The following is a 22,237-nucleotide window of genomic DNA, read 5'->3' on the forward strand; positions in this document are numbered from 1 at the left end:
CGTCTTACAAACTTACATTTCCCTCACACAAAGGCTACTGCCATGTGCTCTCTTGGCAACACAGTGAGTGTTTAATCAAGAATAATGTTGTATTATTTGGCTGTTACCCATCGCTCTCACTGTATTTTTAAGTGTAGCTGCCAGAATTGAGGGCCTTAGGAGAAGCAACAAATGTCACTAATGCTTCTTTTCAGTATGGTTGGGGATATTTTCGCTGAGCCATGAGCCATGAGCAACTGCAATAAGAGCTGTGATTCATACACGGCGTGAGGGGTTTTTCCAACAACAGGCTGGATGTGCTGGAGGTTTGCTAGTTTACAGAAAAGCATCTGTTGCCTGTAACTCTTCATCTAACCAGTTTACTGTGATTACTTTTTCTTTTACCATTCCCCCTATATCTGAAACTGATCTACTGACAAAAAAAGCACCAAATAATGTCTTTATGATGTCGTATAGATCATAATAACATTTGAGGGCAACAAATACTGCAGTATTTTCTGTGCTAGTTGAAAATGTTTAATTTGTAGCAGCAGCAGTAGAGTGCTGTAAAAACAGGAGCAAAACTTCATATAACATTGTATGTTACACAGGAGTTGCAAAAGTAAAGCAGCCTGGGAGTGAGAAATGGCAGTGGACTCTTGATTCCAGCCATCCTCCAAATCTCTCCTCCTCTCTCACTATATACACTATACCACTGCTACTCTATGGCTGTATCCCAAATCATGGGCAGCCTCATTCTAAAGAGTAATCCACACTGGCGTGGAGTGTACTTGAAAACAGCTCTTGTCCACAGCAACTTCTGATATTAGTCAGCCGGCTGAAGACAGTTTGTCTGCCTGCTGTAAGCTTCAGATCAGTGCTGCAGTAGTGCCTACACACCGCTCTGGTGTGAATTCAGGTTACAGTCACTGTGCCTCCTTCCCAAATATGATGGTCTAACTTTGCAGAGGTGAACGAATAGTAAAAGTAACATTATTAACATTTTTCTAAATACACAGTAAAGACAAATGGTAAAATATGATTAATCATTTTTTTGTTAATTTTAATCATCTGACTGAAAGGAAAGGAGAGGAAAGGAGAAATAGCACATTTTTCTTTTTTTTTTTTTTTTTTAAATTCAGTATTATGTAACTCTGTGTAATTTATGTATTCAATTATAACTCTGGGCAAACAGATAGCCCATTAGTGATATTTTTGCATCACAAGACTCTTCAGAGTGCAGTTTATTTTACAGATAGAATGCACCGCTGTGCATTTCTGAGAGTGCTCTCTTAGAAAGACACCTTTGTCATCAGTTGTTTGTCACTTGTCGAGGCCCCTGAAGAATAAACCTGCTTCACCCAGCGTGTGTCAGGAGACGATGGCGAGATATCCCCTTACTGCTTTCTCACGCTCTTCTGCAGCCGCCTGACTCAACATAATATCCACATGAGTTGCTGCACATTTAAAATGGTTGAGTCAGGATACACAGCAGCCGTACAGTACAAGCTGTTTTCCACCTGCACTCTCTCTTGTTTTGGAGGTGACTTCTCTCAGTTAAAACATCCTCCAGTAAACACTGTGCACTCACCTAAGGGGAAAATAGATTATATTCTAGTGAGAAAATATCCTGGATGATTAAATGAGTTTATTCCACTTCCGTAATTTGGAGTCACTCGCATTGCTTATCATTATTATTGGTATTATTATTTCAAGATGCAGAGGGGATAAGCAAGTGGCAGGTCTGGTTTATGACAAATGTATAAAACAGTAGGTTACTATTAAGGAGCTTGAAGGATTGAATTTATATTTGATACACTTTTTGGTAGTAAATATCTGTCAATACTGAGCAGTAACTAATGAACAGTCAGGGGTTGGGTGAATTCAGTCATACACAGAAAAACATTTGATTTGAGATTCTCATCTTTTAAGATTCTAAATTATACTTTTGCGAGGTAAAAGAAAGAAAGAAAGAAAATTTGTTAATTTCCTTTTTTCGGTGTCTTCATGATGTTATCGTTCCTCCTCTGTAAATATGCTATTTGAAGGAACTGAGGTGAGGTTTTAATAAAGGTCTGGACTCATTTCAGGTTTTATAATGTGCCAGAAGAAGGAGCCCGATGTGATTTGTACACTATCCAGCTTTTAAAGGCTGTGAGCTAATACAAGATTATTATTATAATTATTATTAATATTTTTAATCCTCTGCAGTATGAGACATAACTGTCAGTTAAACTACATAAAACTGGTTAAATTCACTGTCTAACTGAAGACATGACTGTTTTTTGTTTGAAAAACTGAAGGTAACTGCAGTCATTTGAATTGTTTTACTGGCAGTCTTCTTCATTGGTGTGAACAATGAAACCTTGAGATAAATGATAACATCTTTTACTATGAACTGGAACATTTGCATATAAAATTGGTTGCAGCTTAATTAAATCAACAAAAGAATTGAATCATAAAATGCTCACCTTGTCTTTGAAATATGTTCTCATTATTTTCCCTGTAAAATAAACTGTGACTGTCTGCTCCAGAAAATCTACATTTGTTAAAACACTTAAATCTGCCCCACCTGATTTTATTTGATTCCCATATCTCAGCAATTACTTTGAAAAGTCTGCTTCCATAACATAATAGAAACAATTACCAAGACAACAAAAATAAAACTCAAACTGTAATAAACTGGATTTGTCCCTTCAACATGTCCCAGTTATTGTTTTATTCATTAGAAAAAGCTCACAAAATATTCAGCAGTTAAGACAGATTGATGCTGAAAGGAGACACTAATGAATCTTGATATGATAGAGGACAGAAGGATGCTGCAGTGCCCTCTACCTCTCTCCCCAAGCCTCTAATTCTCTCTCTCCTTCACTGCCCCATTCGACCCCGGTAAAGGCTCTAAGCTTACTTTTGTTTATCTGGCAGGGGATGCAGAAGCATCCTTCCACCCCACCCCCACCCCCTCCCACCATTCTCCCGCTCTGTCTTTCTTCCCTGAAAGATATTTCCAAATGAGTGAGCCCAGACCACAGCTGCCTCTCTGACGCATTAATCACTTGGCTGCCGCCCCCTCCACTCCTACATGCACATACACACTGCGCACACACACACACACACACAGACGTACATGCTCTCACTCATGGATAACCTGCTTTGACTCACATAAGTAAAGGCACGTACCGCCACTGTGTAATATAAACACGTGTCAATGCACACAACTTGAGCACGTAGATAGAAAACACACTGGGATGACGCACACATACACAAAGCATCCACCCACCACTCAAGTGATCTTGACTCTTTATACTACACCGACTCCCTCTCTCTCCATCCAGCCATGGCTCCCACATGACCCTCCATTTTCCTCATCATTAGCGACACCAACCAGCAGCCACGTTCCATCCATCCCTCCCTCCTACCCCTTCTGCCTCCCTTGCTGTTTCTCTGTTTACTTCTTGATTTCTTTATTTGAATCCAGCACAATACCTCCCCTCTTTCTCCTCCGAGCAAAGAGGGGCGTGAGAGGCAGGAGGAAAGTGGAGGAAAGCCTGTTTTAGATGTTAATTTGTAGGAAATCATATGTAAAGTGATGCACCTGGTTTATATAACTGCCCGGTAGGAGATGAGTGGAGGATGTTACACATCCTGACAGTGAAATCCAGCTTGATGAGGCTAAGTCAACAGGGGTTACACTGATATGGGCTCCTTTTGGTTATAGCAATGTAATTATTTTTGAACTAAAACTGCAAACCCACATTTTACATTGATGCTAAACTTAAACTTCCAGAAACACCAACAGCTGCAAGAATAAATATATGTTTTTTATTAACAGTGGACCAGATGATTTTGTGTAAAGTGATAGGAGTCTCTTGTAGTGATGAAGCCACAGAGAATGATCATCCAGCACTGCTGCACCCCTGCATTTTAACTCACTGTTTTGTTTTTTTAACCCACCTGCTGTCACTGAAAAAGCTCCCATAAACCCATTGTACGCTACCTGCCCAGTTCCAAAAGGCATACATTAGCAACTAGCTGGTCTCAGTAGTCTCACAGGTCTTAAATGTACAGAAATGTACAATAGTGTAACATATCTGAGGTCAGATTGAAGCTGGTTTTATCACTACAGAGCAAGTTGAACTACAGTAATACAGCAATGCCCATACCAATGAGAATTCTGCCTCATATATATGTTTCATTCCAAAGTTGTATTTGAAATGAAGCTACCTTCTGTCAAGTGGCAGTGCTGAAGTGATCACGGTATTTTCCTGCTGTATCGAGAGACTTCATTGCAGAGCTGTCTGAGCTGCAGTTGTGCCCTCTGTATTTCAAACATGCACTCTTGATGTTAAGTGGCCTTTGGTGAGCCAAAGAGCATGTAAATTAATCTGAAAATGCAGCTGAAGCAGCATCAGCTTGGATTTCATGGAAAATTTAACACACTAAATATCAGGCTGCAGAAGAAATCATCTGTCATTACCTAGACCTAGCCTTGTAATTGAATTGGAGTTAACTACAGGGCCCATGGTCACTCAGTCCATTTAATATTTTTAGATTATGATATAATTATGTAGCCATTTTGCCACTGAACTTGGTATGGATATTCATGGGGGCTCCTTTTGATTCCGGGAACACTAACTTTTTGTCTGGAGAAACCATCAGGCCAAAACTTCCCCTTGATCCCAAGTTACCTTGAAAACATCTTGTCAGAAAATTTACTGACATTCTTTGTGCATACTCAGTGATTGAGTGGATGAATTCTTATTCTTTCATTTAGTACCACTGTAAGGATAAAATTTCTCCTTTCAAAATGTCATTGACAGATTGTTATGACATTTCACATTCATGTTCCCAGCTCGACGGGACCTTAACCTTGTTCCAGGCCTATGAGTCACTGTTCTAATTTCTGTTCTGCTCTGGGTCAACTCATTGTCTGTTTCCTGTGTTTGGAGATATAAACTTTATACATGGAGGTGAGATTAGGAGAAGGAACATCTTCTTGTTGCAGATGCAGAAAAACAGTGTGGATGAGACAGACACAGCCTCTCAGGTTATTATACATCAACTTAGAAATAAAAGCTCATATTTTTCTTATTGACTTATTTCTTAATTGTCACAAAAGACATTAACTGCGCCAAGCCTGTCCTTAGAGAAGATGTTTATCATGAACATGAAGCAGTAAATGAAATGTAATTTCATTTCACTATGATTATCCTGCTTATTTTTGGCGTCATAATTGTCATATTTTCTTAATATGTTGTTTCATCTTAGAGTTTTGTCAGTTGTTGTGAATATTGCTGTTGACATTAGGGAGTTAACTTCATTTTTATATCACCTTACAGTCCTCTAAAACTTTACATTTATTTACATGTTGGCAACAACACTCAAAAATCTGTTTTGCAACAGCTGTTGTATATTTATCAATAATGGCTCCATAACTGCCTGATTTTCCCAAAGACTCTCATTTACATTATAGTAACACTGGACTAAACCAACATATATGGTTTGACTCCAGGCACTGCAGCTTCCATTAGCTAATGAGATTATTTCCATGAAGCAGCAGTGCCTGCAGCAAATGTTTGTGTAACTTGGAGTGTCTGCTTATAAATAGCAGCAAATTCTGGTGGACAAAACTGGCTTTACAAATTACAAACATACAACACAGACACTTTTATTTTGTGTATGTTATCATAAACAAACCACAATATAGCAGCACACTCAGAGCTGGAAAATCCTCCACTAAGATTTTTTTTTTTTAACTGGCATTGTTGAAATTTGCTTTGCACTCATTAAGCTCAGCAGTGAGATAAAGGCATTTTGTGCAGCACACAGCAGCAGTGGTAGCACAAAAGCCACTTACATGCTCACTGCAAGCATGTAACACCCTACAAAGCTCTTCACACCCCATCCTTACATAATGTGTCACAAATCCACTGTTCCACCAAGCATCAGTGGGAGAGGTGTAGCGTGTGTTTGTGTGAGTGTGTGGTGGGGGTGGGGTTATGGGAGTAGAGCTGTGAAATTTTGTATAACAGCTGATGCCTTAATTAATGTTAAATGCAATGTTATTTTATTTATAGTCAGACTAATTTGCAGGGCTTTGGGAAGGGTAAGATCGGTCAGTCCACTACTTTGGTCCAGACGGAAATATCACACCAACTATCAGATGGATTGGTATTAAATTTGATGTTCACAAGATAATCTGTAGTAACTCTGTCGACCTCATGACCCTTTAGTTTGCGCTTAGTAGTTTGAGTTCAGAAGATGTGTGAAATGGTGCTCTATTTTTTGAGGATATTAAGTCTTTCATTAGTATTATATATAACTGCCTGAGTGGTATCCCATCTATGTGTGTTTCTTTGACACTTTAAAGCAAGGCAATTTATTAGCAATTCAGTCAGATGCATTATCTTACATTTGAATGAATCTCAAAGGGCGTTTCTGCTATCACCAGCTTTAGCTTTGGTCTATTATGGATTACATGGTTGAATAATGCAATGTGAGACTGGAAAGGAGGATACTGGCACTGAAGAAGAATCTTCATTACAACTTTACAGCAACAAGCACTGGCAGATTTTAGAGTAAAGCTTCTAGAGGTTGATATTTATATAGCTTATGTAAGAAAGGGACTCTTTGAAGGTGCTTGACGTGTATTATTAGTTATAGCAGAGTCAGGCAGAAAGTCATTTGTTATTTCGCTCTCTCCAAGTCTCAAGTCCTTTATGTCAGGGTGTGAGTTACATAAGCATACTCCTGCCACAATGAGAAAAGATGTGCTCATAATTATACATAATAAATAATCATCTTCATTTCAGTTTTAAAAGTTTTCCAAAAAGTGTTCATGTTTCCTACTAGAATAAAATCTTTATAATCACATCTGTTTCCTTACTGTAGCAAAAAAAAAACTCTCCTGTTAAAATGATGTACTGATATTCCTGTAAATGATAGAACCCCAATATGTTTAAGTGGGCGCTGAAAAGTTTTTCAAAAAAAGCATCAAACTGGTTAAATCTTGCAGAGGCTTCCTGATGAATTCAGTCACATCTGAAACGGCTCTATTGCTGTTAGGATTAATTTACTCCTCTCTGGATTATAAATTCGAAAAAAATTGCACCTGTTTATTTTCCGTTCATGACAAAATGCCTCACTGTTGTCTCATGATGCATTGTTATGTGCCACCCACCAGAGCTCTATAAAACCATTCACTGTTCAGTAACACTCATAAACACATAAAAAGGCACACAAAACATCAATAATAGAACAATACAAATTTGTGAGCACCTCTGTAGTGACTCAACAAAAAGAATAAATCTTTAACAGGTGAAAGCTGTAAAAAAAAAAAAAAAAAAGATGAAACACATATAAAACACTGTGTTGATTTTTCCAGTTGTGACAATTATATGTACCTCCTGCACACAGGTGCTATGAGCTGCAGTGCTTTTTCTTTAGACTATGATTGGGTATTTTTTTTATCTTTATAGCAACACATATGTAACCTGCTAAGTGACCTTTATACACTACATGCATACTATGTTTTTGCCGTAAATGTTAACTCACGGCACTCAGCAGCAACAGTCTACTGTAGCCACAATCAAAATCACAATCTTACAGCATAGTCTGATCACTAAACTGACCAGTGGGATCATCTCCCATAAATTCTGTCTGTCATATCTCTGAGCTTCTCTGAACAGCCATAACCAACACACAGATTAACTGAACTGCCTCCTTCAAATCCTCAGCAAGAGGGATTCCACTGTTTGAAGTGGTCAGCCCATACAAGGATCTTGACCTTTTCTCGGCTGCCTCTAGCTGTCAGTCAGCTGTACTAACACAGCGTTCACACAGCAAGCAGCTTGGCTGAAGGGTTGTTCTGTTCACACAGACTGTGGTTGAAATGAGCGGAGGCTCCAAAACCAGGTCTCTAGTCATCTTATGCATCAAATACATTTTGAAAAGCAAAATCATCGGTTTCCACTGCTTTGCCCTTTTGTAATGTACCATGATTTTTATACATTAAAGGATAATTACACTTCATTATGGTCCTGGTTGAAACTTTAAAAAGTCAGCACTGACTTAAAGCATGGCATAATATTAACTTAAAACCATTATCCTTTGCTATCCATGTCAGGATCCAGCACTCTGTATACCCTCATCCTCTTCAAACACCTCCCTACAAGTGGTCAGATGATCGGTTTAGCCAGATTATCTAAATCACTTCATTTACAAGTAAAACTGGAAGTGAATGAGTCTGACATCCTGGTAGAAATCTCTCATTGCACAGGAAAACTGTTTGCACACAACCATGGCAAGCAGAGTCGGTCAAAGTTGAACCAGGAAGTTGGTGTGAAATCTGTGAGGTTTTCTCTTCCAAATGAGATTGACTAAGGCCAGTGTTATACTTTCTGCATCCGCAAGTACACGAGCGTCCATGTGTCCTAAATTTCATCATCTGAGGGTGTGTGTGAGGCTCTGTGTGTCCACACTGACTTGTTTGTGTAGGGTCTACACACCGACCGTGCACTCTAAGCAGAATAGATTGAGTATATATATCTGTGGTGTGTGCAACTGTCAATGTGGGCATCCAAAAGGGAGTATGATTGAGCTTTAACCTGGGGTTTTGTTTAAAATCTCTGATCATCTGTTTCCTAGTTAGTTCACTACTCTGTACCCATTATTATGGTGAAGAATACCCTGATAGGTAATGATGTTTATACACTTGTTCAGGGAGATCACTCAGAAATCAGTGCTTTGCAGTCAACACAGAGATATATAATCAAACCTGTTCGCATGTGTCTGTGAGGATATGCAATCACACACTGGCAAACACACACACACACACACATATATATATATACTCTGGGCCAGTGCACAAAGATTTGCCATTTCATGTCCAGGCCACACCAACAAAAGAGGAGAAAATGTTTTTAAGCTCTTCACTAAGCATGCACACAGATACACATGTTCCTTTAAATGTCAAAGGGAAATTAATATCTCTAAACTGGCTTAGCAGAGAGCAGCATGGCACATGTTACATTACAGTACATAAATTAAGAAAATGTACCACACTGTATAAGATTACTATATGTTGCATCATATTTCTGATTCAGACAGGATATGAATAAATGCATGTTTAACAGTAGATCTAATGAAAAATGCAATAGTAGCACTATTACTACTAATAACACCACAGGGAGAGCTTGGATATGAAAAACATTCATTGGCAGACTGATGTCTGGATGAATGTTTAATATTTCCAGCAATCTATTACCCTTCGATTGTGTGTATAAGCAGTGTGTTATGTGAAGAACAAAATCTACAAAGTCTCATCTTGTGAGTCAAAGAACACATCCAAGATAATGTGTTAGCACAGTTTGTTATCAGTATCACAGTACAGTGGCTTTGATTTCCTGATGAAAATCTTCCCCATTGTCATGGTGCCCATCTATGTGACCTAACTTGATATGCATACATTTCTTATTGAATCAAATGGAAACATGCAGCTGTTAGCCCAGGCAAATGGAACATGGCTTTTTTTTTTTTCCTTCCATCTCAGTCTTAGTGAATTTGGCCCTGGGCTAGCTTTGCACGGTGCAGTGTGGAGTGTCACTGTCTGACAACTTTAATCTTGGATCAGCTGCTTCGACTTTTTGACATGGATGGCCAAGGGCTGAAATCTAGCCCCCTTCCATAGCTATGGACCAGATATGTTTCTGCCCATTGACAAAGCTGGAAATATCAGAGATACATGACACTGGATGAAATGTATAAGAAACACTTTGACAAATTTATAGATCTACTTATCTTAGTAATTGTATGGCATGCTTTTATTGGGCTTCAATATCACATGCACAGTGTTTGCCTCATGTTATTGGACATAAGGTTTTCATTTCAAAGGTTGGTGTCAGCAATGTGTTTCCACAGTTTTCAGCAGTCCCTGCAATCAACTGCAGTAAAGCTGTAGGTCATAATAATGTACCTGCCAAAAAATAAAACAGACTAAAATGTTCATTCATACATTACTTTCAACGTTGAATTTAAAACTGTACTCTACCATTGAACAATAAGTCTGAAGTCATTAAACTAACCTATAATCAAATAAAATTGTGCAGCAGCTGTTGAGGTGTTTGACTGTGTATCCAGAGAATATGCTGCCAATAAAGCAGTGATTTATTCCTTTTCCTGTCCATACAGTGAAGAGCATCCTGGTCTAGATTGATGCAGATTGATGCTATTCCCAGTTTCCAGGCAGCATAACTCATATTGCCAGGGAAATTGGAGAGATCGGCATTTCAAAGCTTTGCTGAATACTAACGCAGATGAGAGACTGAGCTAGATATGTTTGCCATGGTGTCTTTGTGGTTGGTTTTGACGTATGTGTTGTGCTACTTTGCTGTTTTCTCAGTCTGCTGTTAGACTGTTGGTGTCTTCATCTGTCCAGTGGATAAATGGATGGTGATAGTGCCTTTGTATTTGTGCTTGAATGCACAGCCTCGTATGTGATTGAAAGAGGCAAATTAAGTGATGGATTTTAACATTTGGAGGAAATGTATTAAGTGCAGCTCAGACTAGCAATTATGTATTACTCCCACCATCTCTGATGTGCCATTATCATAATGTCTATTTCAGTTATGAGAGTTTGTCTTCTTCAGCTCTCACACAGTGCAGGAGGACTGTCAGCACTAACTAAGCTTCAGTGTTAGACTTTTGCTGGCAGGTGTATCGTTACTCCTGTCCTCCTGCACCTGAGTTGGTAAACTTGATGCTTCTACACTTGTCACACTTCTCGTTCACATACTTCGGTGTCTATATACAGCCTTCACCAGTACCAGTGAAGCTCAAAGTGAATACAGCCAATCTGCATTTGCATTTGCCTTGTATTTTACAAAGGGATTGTACAAAGTTTTCTGGTGCTTACATTATATTTATTCCTGTCACAATTCACGCGTCATGGGCTCATCCAGACAGCTGTCACAGATGTATGTTATTTGTATGTAATTATATTAAAGTGAAAGCAGTCTAGGATTTTGCTCATTTTCCAGACTTAGACCTAGAAAAACTGTATTGATGCAACAAGGAAACTTTGTTTTCTATTCTCTTTCTATTCCCACATCATAATGTGATGTTGTAACACAGAGCAACACATCTGCAGTATTTTATAAGCAGAGATCATGGAAAATAAAATGTAAATGTATTTATTACAAAAGTTATGTACAGGAACCTGCAACGCCATCATTAGGCTGTAGCTCCTGTAACTAACTCCACTATATTTTTCAAAGGAGGAATCACCTGACCAAGTTAGGGAGAAGTGTAAATAATTACCATAAACAGCAGAAATTACATGGCAACGATCAATCATCGGCAAGTTTAATTACCCTCATAATTGTCAGTCTACACTATAAAATTAAAGTCAGTTTGAAAAATGGCATAATTGCCAATAATTAAGCAACAACCAAACTGCTACAGCACTGTAACACTGTGTTTGAAGTGTTTATCTCCTTAAGAACCATGTAACTCTACATTACCATCATGAAAATATAACTGACTAAAATTGATGCAGATGTTAGTCACTGTAGAGAGTCTGCTACTTATTTTTTTATAACATACAGAGATGAATCAAAACCAGTGCAATAAATCCCTGTGAAAACATCTATTCATCATTATCAACAGACAACAGGTTTTCAGTAATAAGACTCTTGTAGTAAGCTTTGACCCCTCTTCTCTTCTTCACACCTCCCCCTCAAGAACATTCATGCTGAAAAAAAAACAATACTTTGAAATGTTTAAAAAAAAAAACCTTCATGTTACAGATTTAACAGCCTTTGCCCACAATGATGTCAAAAGTCCTTTTCTGTAGCACCTCTGACAGTGTCCTGGGAGGCCATGGCACACGCTTGTTGTTGGCCATTAATTAGTGTAAAGCCCCCCCCCCCCCCTCCCCATACCATCCTCCAGCATGTCAGAGTTGTTTATTTAGCACAACAGGAACAATTAAGCCGCTGACAGGGCAGCTTCTGTTTGAAGTCCTTCCTACTACCTTCACTGGCTTAAAACACAACTTAGCAGACACCTTGCAGCACCCTGCTGCCGCCTTGTAACCTTCAGCGGATGCCTTGAAATGCATTTTGTAGTATGTTAGCGTATTATCATAACCAGATGCCCACCCCACCGCCCACCTCTGCACATCTTTGAAAAATGAGGTTCAGTCTTGAATATTAAAGACAGCAAGGTTCATTTATTTAGGGCTGCATTTGGGCCACCAAGGGATGCTGATTTGAATCTCGTTTGTTAAGCTGTCTATCCTTATCTGTCAGCATCAGAGGATGCAATTTCTCTCTTCCCACCTCATCCTCCTTGTCTCCTAAATGGCAGGGATATTTAGAGGTGCTTGACAACTGAGGCATGCAAATTAGCAGTTGATGTTTCCTGTGTTCTTTCAGTTTATTTCTCTTCTCACCCCCATCTCCACCCCTGAGTTGGTCCTTTTAGCTTCTCTGAGTAGATGTATTTGTGATGCTATTTTTGTAACTATGTAGGAGGAAAGTATATAAGGGTAATTACAAAGACTTACTAACTGACTCCATAAGTTTTCTCTCAGCCTCTCTGTAAGACCTGGTTTATTCTAGTAGAGTAATATTAGCAGTCACTACATCATGTATGCCTGCATGTTACTGCAAAGGTGCAATAAAGATAAACATATTTTCAATAAGCAGAGAGTTAGATATGATTTCAATGATTGTAAAACTAATTTACAACCCCATTAGTAAGTTGTAGCATCATATTGAACCACCTGTGTTGTAATAGCAGTCATATTTATTATGTGTGATGATGGTGCAATGTGATCCTTTTCCCAATTAAAGCTAATGAAAAGCAGCATCAGGCAGCAGAGACTGAATTGGCTGGCTATTCTATCAACTGAGAGTATGAAAGACCAGAAGAGAATACAGTGTCTGTCTCAGATTATACAATATCTGGCTGAAAATTGCCCAATCTGATGTGCGTGGGTTGCCAAGTGTCAGGCTTGACAGTTTGGTATGTTACGGTGTATAATGTGTCATCGTCATATGTCGTATATGGATTTTTTTTTTTTTGCCTCCTCTTGCCTAGTTTGAAAACATCTATTACATGCTTGCTTACATAATATCGAAGTCCACCTCTGGACTTTGGACTATGGTCATCGGACCACCCGGAAAGATCCACACATCATGTAGAGGTTTTAGGAGTTTGCATAGTGCATTTCTGATTGGCCACTGTGCAACTCCAGCACAGTTTCTAGGGTAGCTCACTACTGAGTTTGTTTTTATTAAGATATAGATGTTAGGCAGTCATATAATAGTCATGTACACACTTGCAGTGTATGCTTCCCACTGCACTTTCTCACAGTTTTGTGTATGTGTCATGTGTTACACAGTATTGTTCCTCTGATGGTGAAACAAGAAGAAAAAACACTTCAAATATAGTTCGTTGATTTCCTCAATTGGTTATTTGATTTTGTCTGTCTGTTTGTGTTTGTCCACATAGCCTAAAGCATGTGTGTGTGCGTGTGTGTGTGTGTGTGTGTGTGCTTATGTATCTCACCATAAAAATCTTGCGCTGGGGACCGAAATAACTATCAGCCATGACTGGCGAGCTGCCAAGTGTTGGTTTTGGAGCAATAATTTAAAATAAACCAAAGCCACTCAAGCTTTACCATCAGCCGCAACAATGGATGCAACCCCAAAGCAAAGTCTGCGACGTTATTACTGTAGTTTTTCAAATCAAAGTAGCACAAAGCTAGAAAGAATCCATTTTTCATTCTTCAGGCAGAGATATTGTTTGTGAAACAAGGAAGTGCAGCGATCTAAGTGGCGGCTGATGACCGATGACGGCCGTGACCAATTTTTCTCAGCCCACAGGCTTGTTGAGCAGTTTCCCCGGTCACTCAGTTCTATTTATTCCCATGGACACACATTAAGGGCTTTTGGTCCGCTGCCTGCTGTTGGGTTGCCACTCATTAAATGTTAGATTATACCGAAACACTTACTCAAGAAAGGAGAATTAAGAGATATCTGTCCTTTATACTGTGACAGAAAAACTAAATAAAAACACACTATCACCATATTATCCCTGTTTTATTTGAACCTGAAGTTTTATTAATGTTCTGAATAGGTACAATTATCATGTAGTTGATGAGAAATAAGAGGACCCTGACCTGCATGTTGGCCAACCTCTTGGAGGCCTTTCTAAATATCCATTCATATTTTTTGAAAGTACCCTCCCCTCCCCGTTACATAATGCTCAACCATTTAACAAAACGGTCTGACTGTGCAGAGTTTTTTTTTTTTTTTTTTTTAACTTGAATGGTTATTGGTTTTCTTTTTAGAAGGTCATTTGTGTATCCCTAATTTGAAATACATTGCTTGCTATCATGGAGGCAGACAGACAGTGTTTGCTGTGTAGGTACTTACCCTGCTTTTCTCATTCATCCCATAGCCACGCCCCCCCCCCTCCTGGTTTCCAATAACACACCTGAAAGTCATTGTGATTATGTGCTTTTCAAATACCGGTGTCTTGTTTTATTTTACACTGTGAAAAAGGCCCTTGCCACAAGCCAAGGTGTCTTGCTTCCTCTCTCCTTTATACATATGCACCAGTGGTACTTTACCAGTGGTAATTTATGTGTCTTTGTCCTGTCCAGTGGTCAGTCAGAACTTGGTGACAGACAATGTGTCTGTGGTGGAGGGAGAGATGGCGATCATCAGCTGTCGGGTGAAGAACAACGACGACTCTGTTATCCAGCTGCTTAACCCCAACAGGCAGACAATTTACTTCAGAGACATGAGGCGTGAGTATTATACAATGTTATGGGTTACATTACTGTCATGTGTACTGTCATCTTTTAATTAAGTTGCGTTCTTATGGACTCGAGTGTGTTTTGTTAAGTAAGTAAATTGACTTTGTTTTGACTGGAGGAAAACATTGCTGACATGGAGAAAAAAAAACTGACTTCAACCACTGACAGCCATGTTTATACATGTTTTATTCAACACTGTCACCAAAGCAGCCAATTTCATTCTCAGTTTTAACTTTGACCTTCTTTGCATCACAACAATATAACTTGTCCAAGACCTTAACGGGTGATTTGGAGTCAGTTTTTTGGTCATTTTAGGAGCCAATGCCTGAATACAGGGTCTGGGTTTGTTAAGTTACCAATTTGATAATATAAGTGACATATAAAAACACCTAGTTCAGGCTTAATTAGCTGGCTGGTGTGATTTACAAAGACATAAATATATTATCTACTTATGCTGTAGAAGCAGGAAGTTGTCTGATATGATAAAAAATGATATTTTTGAAACATACATCCCATATAAGACAAAAGGATAAGATAATCTCAGTCTCAGGTCAGTGCAAGACCTACAATTGACTGTAAAGTTTACATTCCTGATAACCTCACTTCAGTTGCTATGAAGTACAGTTGAAACTGTTTAAGAAAACCAAACCTTGTATATAATAGGTCATATATTGCCTGAGTCAGTCAAGAGAAAGTATTACTGTCTCGAGAAAGTAGGCTACAGCCGGGAACTGACACAGTCTGCTGAGAGAGGGATGGATCTTTCAGTACTGCCATGTCTTAATGCGATTGATATCAAGTGTGTTTAATTATAGTCCGATGCAGTTTGATGTGATCAGTGACATGGAAATCAATCTCAGTGATGGATTTATTTATCTCAGTTTCTCTGGTTCATTTTGCAAAAATTAGACAGGCAGCTGACATAATCATTTACATTTGGTGAAATTTAGTCAAACCATAACTGGAAGAAAAAGCTAAAGTTGTATAACATTAATTAACATTCGCTTACATTACTTGCACTTCGAAGGAGCTGTGTTAAGTTTGACCCACATGTCTACAGCAGGATTAATATAGAATGAGGCTAATACAATTTACCAAACATGCTTAGCTTCCACCGTGCTAAACACAGTTAACTAATATCCCTAAACATTTAACGACCTGTTGCGTTTGTTCTTATCCTGCCCAGTTATCCTGCTAGAAATAATCTGCTCATTCCAGGTTTTTGTTTCTTTAATTATGTTTTTAAAGCCCTTTTGTGTAGAATGTTTACCACCTTGTACCATTTTGTAGACCTCTGTATAATGAGCGTACCATATATATTGAAAGTTCAAAAATTTGTTTTTAAAAAGCATATACTTATTTTAGTGTACAGTTTATATTACTCTCGGCAGTTTGTAAAGTTTTCCAACCCTGTCTCCCAAAACTTATGTTCTTACACAAGTGATTTGCATGAGCAACACAATAGAAACTAATTCCACTCCTCACAACTACAACATGGTGTAGGTTTTTATGGTTATGTTTAGGCAGCTTAAAGCACTTGATTAAGTTTAGGGAAAGACTGTGGTCCTCACTCCACCTTGTTTAGTATTTAATCAAAACCATGAACGTTCCCTAACCTTAACAGACCTGAACAACCTGCGTCACATCAGTCACAAACCACTGTTTCTAATGTCAGAGAAAGGTGAGGAGTAAGTTTGTCACACTTCCTGGATTAGACAAAAAAAAAATCCTGGCTGCAGTTATGATTCCTCCAAAATGTATTTGGCAAAGCAAATAGCAGGACATAATCACACTTTGTCAGAGTTTGTCAGGTTGTAGAGCAGGGAGGAGTTTAAGTTTTCATGTTCAAACTTGTGGTAAATTAAATTCTTTCTAAGCGAGTTTAATCACTTCTAGAAACACTGCAATCAATCTATCAAACTCCAACAGTGCTTGTTGTCTTGGCTGGTTAATCAAAGGAAGGAAACATGTGAGACAACAATCATTACTGAACATGGCTTCATTCTAATTTACCTCTAACACAGAATCAGTGGCTTCACCACTGATGTGCAGTTATTTTTGCTACTGTTCCTCTCACTGCTCTGTCAGCCTGACCCACACCAAGCTCATGCGTATGTGTGTGTGTGTTTGAGCATGTGTATCTAACCCTGCTCCCACACACTGGCACTAAACACACAGATGCATTCTACAACATCTAATGGGAAAGCAGAGGGAGAGAGTTTGAGCAGAGAAAGCAATGCTCTGTTTTTATTCCAAATTTTAATGAAATTGTTACACCCCACACCAGAGTCTCAGTAGTTAACCATGGAGATCAGATGTGATGGGATGATCATTACAGGGACGTTGCCATGCACAGGAGACATAAGTGCAGTATCTGAAATTATCATAATGCCCTCAACATGACGCACTGAGTGAGAGCACCATCTGAGAAAGTGGTTGGGTAGATCAGACCACTTTGTCAGATGAGTTCCCTAAGATGGAAAGCACACACAACATCACACACTGCGACTTCTGGTGAACACAGAAGAATATGTAGCAACCTAAGAGGCAGATATTTCTCTCTGCCACTGGAAGAAAAAAAGAAACTCAGTATTGGACTTATATCAGACACAAAGCTTGAAATAATGCTAATGTTGCACCTTGTCTCCTGGATGTGGATGTAGGCAGTTCTTTGCTAACATGCTAGCCATGAGAATTTAAGCTAATGGCATGTGAGTACTTTTGTATCTATGAGATTATTTTGACGTTTGTTTTACACAAATGTGGGATGGGCACAACTCACAAAAAAAATCTGTTTAAAAGCTTACAATAATCAGGTCCCATTCTATGATGTCCTCCAGTGTTTAATTTATCTATATATCTTCTCTTACAGTACATTTTTATATGTTTTGACCAAGTATGTGCACACATACCTCAGAGACTCCCCAGCCTCCTGTGAAGTGAGTGTCAGGAACTCATTCACACTCACTGCCCTCTTTTTAGTCGTGTTCCCCGTCTTACAAACACACCCTCTACATGATATACGTACAAGGGCATGCTACTGCATGAGGGCTTGGTATTTATCTTGGTATTTATCTGCAGTTGTGTCGAGCTGCGGTGAGCTGACTCCCACAAGCTGGCTGTCAAGGGCAAGGTGTTCTTCTTTGACGGAGGGCTCCTTGATCTTCTGTGATCCCTCCCAGGCATCTTCGCTGCAGCTGCACTGCCTTATTATGACATGGCCTGCACCAAGCAGCCTCCAAACAGCATTGCCCCCTTCGAAATATCACATCTGCCATCTCCGTCTGAATTCACAGTGGTGGATTATGTTTGTGAGTGTGAGATGGAGAGCAGGAGAGGGTAAAGAGACAGAGAGGAAGAAGTGCTTTGAAACTGGCTGCAGTTACGTGTACAGAGTAGCCCGACTATTGGTCATCCTTCTGTTACACTTCATGTCTACCAGCAGCAGTTATAATGCAGTCTATAAGCCAAATTTATTCAGAGTTGTTATGCCCTTGAGATTCATGAGATGGATGTGTGGAATGCATTTTATTCTACTTACCTCTTTAGTTTCCAATATGGTATAATCGGAGGCTAATTTACCAGACTTGACAAAGCTCCTCCAGAGCGACAGAACATACTAAACAACAATGAGTAAACTGATGTTTGTAAAGTTGGTGCAGTGCTCCTTCAAGGTCTTGCTGTGTTGCTGTTTGATGCACCTTTAATGACCAGCAGTCTCCTACACTGCCTTACATAAACAATCTATAATCCTTGTCCACAGATGTTCCACTAGAAAAGCAGTATAAGAGCGCTGTGTTGACATTTTCACCTGGCACTAAACTAAAGCAGTTAAGTTCTGTGAAGAGACAAACATATGATGCTTTAGTACAGACTGTTGTTCTGACTATTGTTAGAAACCTGTGTGCACAGATGGTGATGTTTCAATGGCAAAATCACCTGTTTAATATGTGAATACTGTTGTGCACATTCAGTGGCAGAGGTAGTAAACACCCAGCTGGTAGGCTGTAACTCAAACTGCCATATATTTCAGGGTAAATATATTACTTTCATTTACCCACCCAGTTTTACAACGCAGTTCATCTTTCAACAGCTCATATTATGACCATTATGAGTTTAACTGTTTTAGCATTTTTACATTACATCGATGTTATCAATTAGCCAACATTAAAAACAGGAAGTGCATTGATATATTTGACATCGCACACTCACTGAGTTCTGGCTGTCACCTGCATAGTGACATATGGTTTAAAATAACTTCCTAAATATTGCTAAATTTGTTCTTAGCATTATTGGATTTCTATAGATCAACCTTTCAGCATAAGCTAATATTTAAAATTCTCCCAGGTTGTCCATCATTTCTTTGGCTAACTAAATCCAGCCTTTAACACTTCACATGTCCATAATTGTTTGGCCTTGTAGCATGAATAAGGCTGATGAACAGATGCACACTCCCTATCATTACTGCAGCCTTTCCACTAGAGATCTTAGATCTCTTTTGTTTAACAAGATACGACAGTTTACTCAATATGCTTGGTTTTGTCAGTGGTTTAATGTACATATACGCTGTGGCAGCCTTGTCCTCCTTATCTTTTACCACATTCTTATCATGAACATAAGGGCACAGGGACATACTTCTGACACTGTTCACTATAAAGCAAAGAAAGTGTCTTCTTCTTCAAACGCACACCTACACAGTCACATGTATAAAAAAACTAAGAATAGCACTCACACAAACACTGCTTTTTCTCCTGTGGAGGAGGGGAAGAGTAGCAGCGTCTTAAGCAGTGGGTGATCTGTCTACTGAAGGGCAACAAGGTTCAGGGTTAAAGGCTTTGTGTGAAAACAACTTAGTAAGAAAAAAATGTAAAACTATACACATATATATACACACACAAACGCACAGTCACACACATACACGCACACCCAGGTCAAAATACCACACACTGGCCTTGCAGTCAATAACCATCTTTCTGAGTCAGAAATAATCTGCTTTTGTATTTGAGTGAGATCTGTAACAGCATGTTACAAGAAGAAGAAGTTAAATCATCTTCACACTTGAAAGGGGTCTAGAGTGTTAATGTCAAGTAGAAACAGAAGGAGGAAGTCCAGATGGGAACAGGCTGGCTGAGAAAGACAAGTATTTCAACTCACTCTTGGCTTTGAGTTTTCAGGCAGCTCTTCATATTCATATTGTGAACCTGTCTTTAAAAATGAGCAGCATTTTGCTAGATTTACAGCTGAGTTAAATGATTTTGGCCACTTCAGGTTAGAACCAATTCACAGCTATCAAGCTGTGATACATTGTCATCTTATTATGTTGAAAGAGTTAACATGCTGCCAAGCTGTCTTCTGTTGAGACATCCAGCAGACATATGCATTGCCTCTGGCTTTCTGAAGAATGCAAACACATACAAGTCCAACATTCACACTCATTTTTGCACACTTTCCTGAAAAACTAGTCTCATAAACCAGAGAGCTATCACTAAATAATTTCACTAATATCACTAAATATATGATACCACATCTGAAGTCGGGTGTTAAAAGTTTAAAGTGATCTGCATAAGGAACATCAAATAAAAAATATAGTAGAAAAATAGTACGGATGAATAGTAAGGATGCATCTTAAACAAATGGGATATGAATAAGGATGTAGTAATGATATAAACATGCACAGTGAGAAATATCAACATTATGCTCAATAAATGTTTCAATGGAAAAGTTGTGCCAGAGGTTGAGCTTCTGTAGAAGCAGAGTGTTTACAACAGAAAGAATGATGAGTATGGAAAAAAAGCAATGCACATCAGTGAAAAATATAAATAATACTAAATGGAATATGACAACAGGTAGATTTTTGAGTCTGATCAACTGAGTCAGAGACAGAAAGACCTCCGTGAGTCTTAATAATTATTGAAGCAATGCCAGAAGCTCCCATATTTTGCATTTAGGTGGTGACTAGACAGTGATTTGGAAGCCTGGACTTCACCTAGAGTGGGGAGGAGGTTGGTTGTAAGAGTGTAATTACCCCCGCCCCACCCCATCTTACCCACTCTGACACCCAATAATAAAACTTTGATGTGCTCCTCTCAAAAAGTAGCGGCAGCCACTAATCACAATTGATTGCAGCCACTTAGGCGAGGCGCACTCATCATCTCCTGCTCTCTCTGTATGGGAGTCATCCTTGGCTGAGGTTGGAGGGGGAAAAAAGCTATTTAAATGAAATGCAGAGAGAGAATGAAGATGAATCAAGAGAGGGAAAAGAAAAAGGGAGATTAATTAAAATCATGCAGTCACCAGAGGTGAAAAGGGGGAGAAAAGGCCATTAAAAGATGTATTGATCCCAGTTCTCTTATGTTTTGTTTCAAAGTTTATTTTCACCACAAGTCTCAGCCAGCTGGTCTAATTTTACCCTTACTGTCAGCTAGATTTCAGTGCAGAGATCATGGATGGCAGTGTGATAAATGATATCTTGTGTTTTCACAGAATGTTTTGAGGCACATAACCTGCCTTTTTGGGATTTTCCCTGCATTTGAATGTAATTTTGTAATTTTTGGCTATTTTGTGATAACTTCAAAACATGAAATATGTATTTTTCCCCACTCAAGGTGACCATCTCTTGCAAAAACTGAGAAAGTAAGAGAGAAAGTGTTGAAAAGGTACAATTGCAAAATGTCAGTCGCTTGTATTCCATTATTTTATACTGGCTATAGATTTACCTGTGAGTGCAAGTCATTCTGGTGAAGGAGCAAGCAAATTTATATCATATTGCAATGGAAAAACTGATCAAATGCTTCAAATAGTAATCAAGAAATGGCCGACTAAACATCAGTCAACTGTTGAATGCTGTTATTTTTTATACTGCAGAGAGCAACACAAATGCTTAACAGATGCTTGCACCAAATGCTTGAAGTTAAGCCTGCTAAAACGAGATCACTAGTGTCCTCACCAGAAAAATGACACCACTGGTCACTTGGTCAAACATTTCATTCATTATGATTCCTATATCCTCCTGTCGACATATCAAGGTGTCCTTGAGAAAGATACTGAACCTCAAATTGTACCCAATGAGCGGGCAGTGCACTGCATGGCTGCTCTGCAACTATCACAGTGTGTGTGCGTGGGTGAACGAGAGGCATTTGAAAGCACTTTGTCCTTCTCAGATTGAAGAGTGCTATCTATACACGGTCCATTTAGTATTTAAAATTGTAAGTGCTGACTGATAATATGAGATGGGCCATAATTCTAGGACTATAGGGTCTAGAGTAAACATTAAAGAATAGGCTTTTATTTTCTCAAGTCTAACTTGATATATGGAAAGAGTTACTGCTGGCTCCCCTCCGTACCATCCATGGCACATTACCATAGTAGAGGGCCTATGCTGTAAAGATGAGAGACAAAAATCCACAATACACAGTGTGTGCAGAAATGTAC

The 22,237-nt window shown here is 38.9% G+C and overlaps 1 protein-coding gene across 9 annotated transcripts in view; it reads left to right on the forward strand.

Moving 5' to 3' along the window:
• Nucleotides 1-22,237, forward strand: part of cadm1a (cell adhesion molecule 1a) — a 333,568-nt gene that overhangs the window by 237,172 nt on the left and 74,159 nt on the right. For 8 of the 9 annotated variants that reach the window (XM_018689297.2, XM_018689298.2, XM_051078413.1 and 5 more), the window contains one exon: nt 14,651-14,797. The exons of the other annotated variant lie outside the window; for it this stretch is intronic. In XM_018689297.2, the coding sequence (XP_018544813.1) occupies nt 14,701-14,797 (97 nt within the window). In that variant the 5' untranslated portion in view covers nt 14,651-14,700. The remainder of the gene's footprint in view (nt 1-14,650; nt 14,798-22,237) is intronic. 9 annotated transcript variants of the gene reach the window in all.

The sequence above is a fragment of the Lates calcarifer genome, linkage group LG20 (genome assembly GCF_001640805.2).
Source record: "Lates calcarifer isolate ASB-BC8 linkage group LG20, TLL_Latcal_v3, whole genome shotgun sequence".
Classification (NCBI taxonomy): domain Eukaryota; kingdom Metazoa; phylum Chordata; class Actinopteri; family Centropomidae; genus Lates; species Lates calcarifer.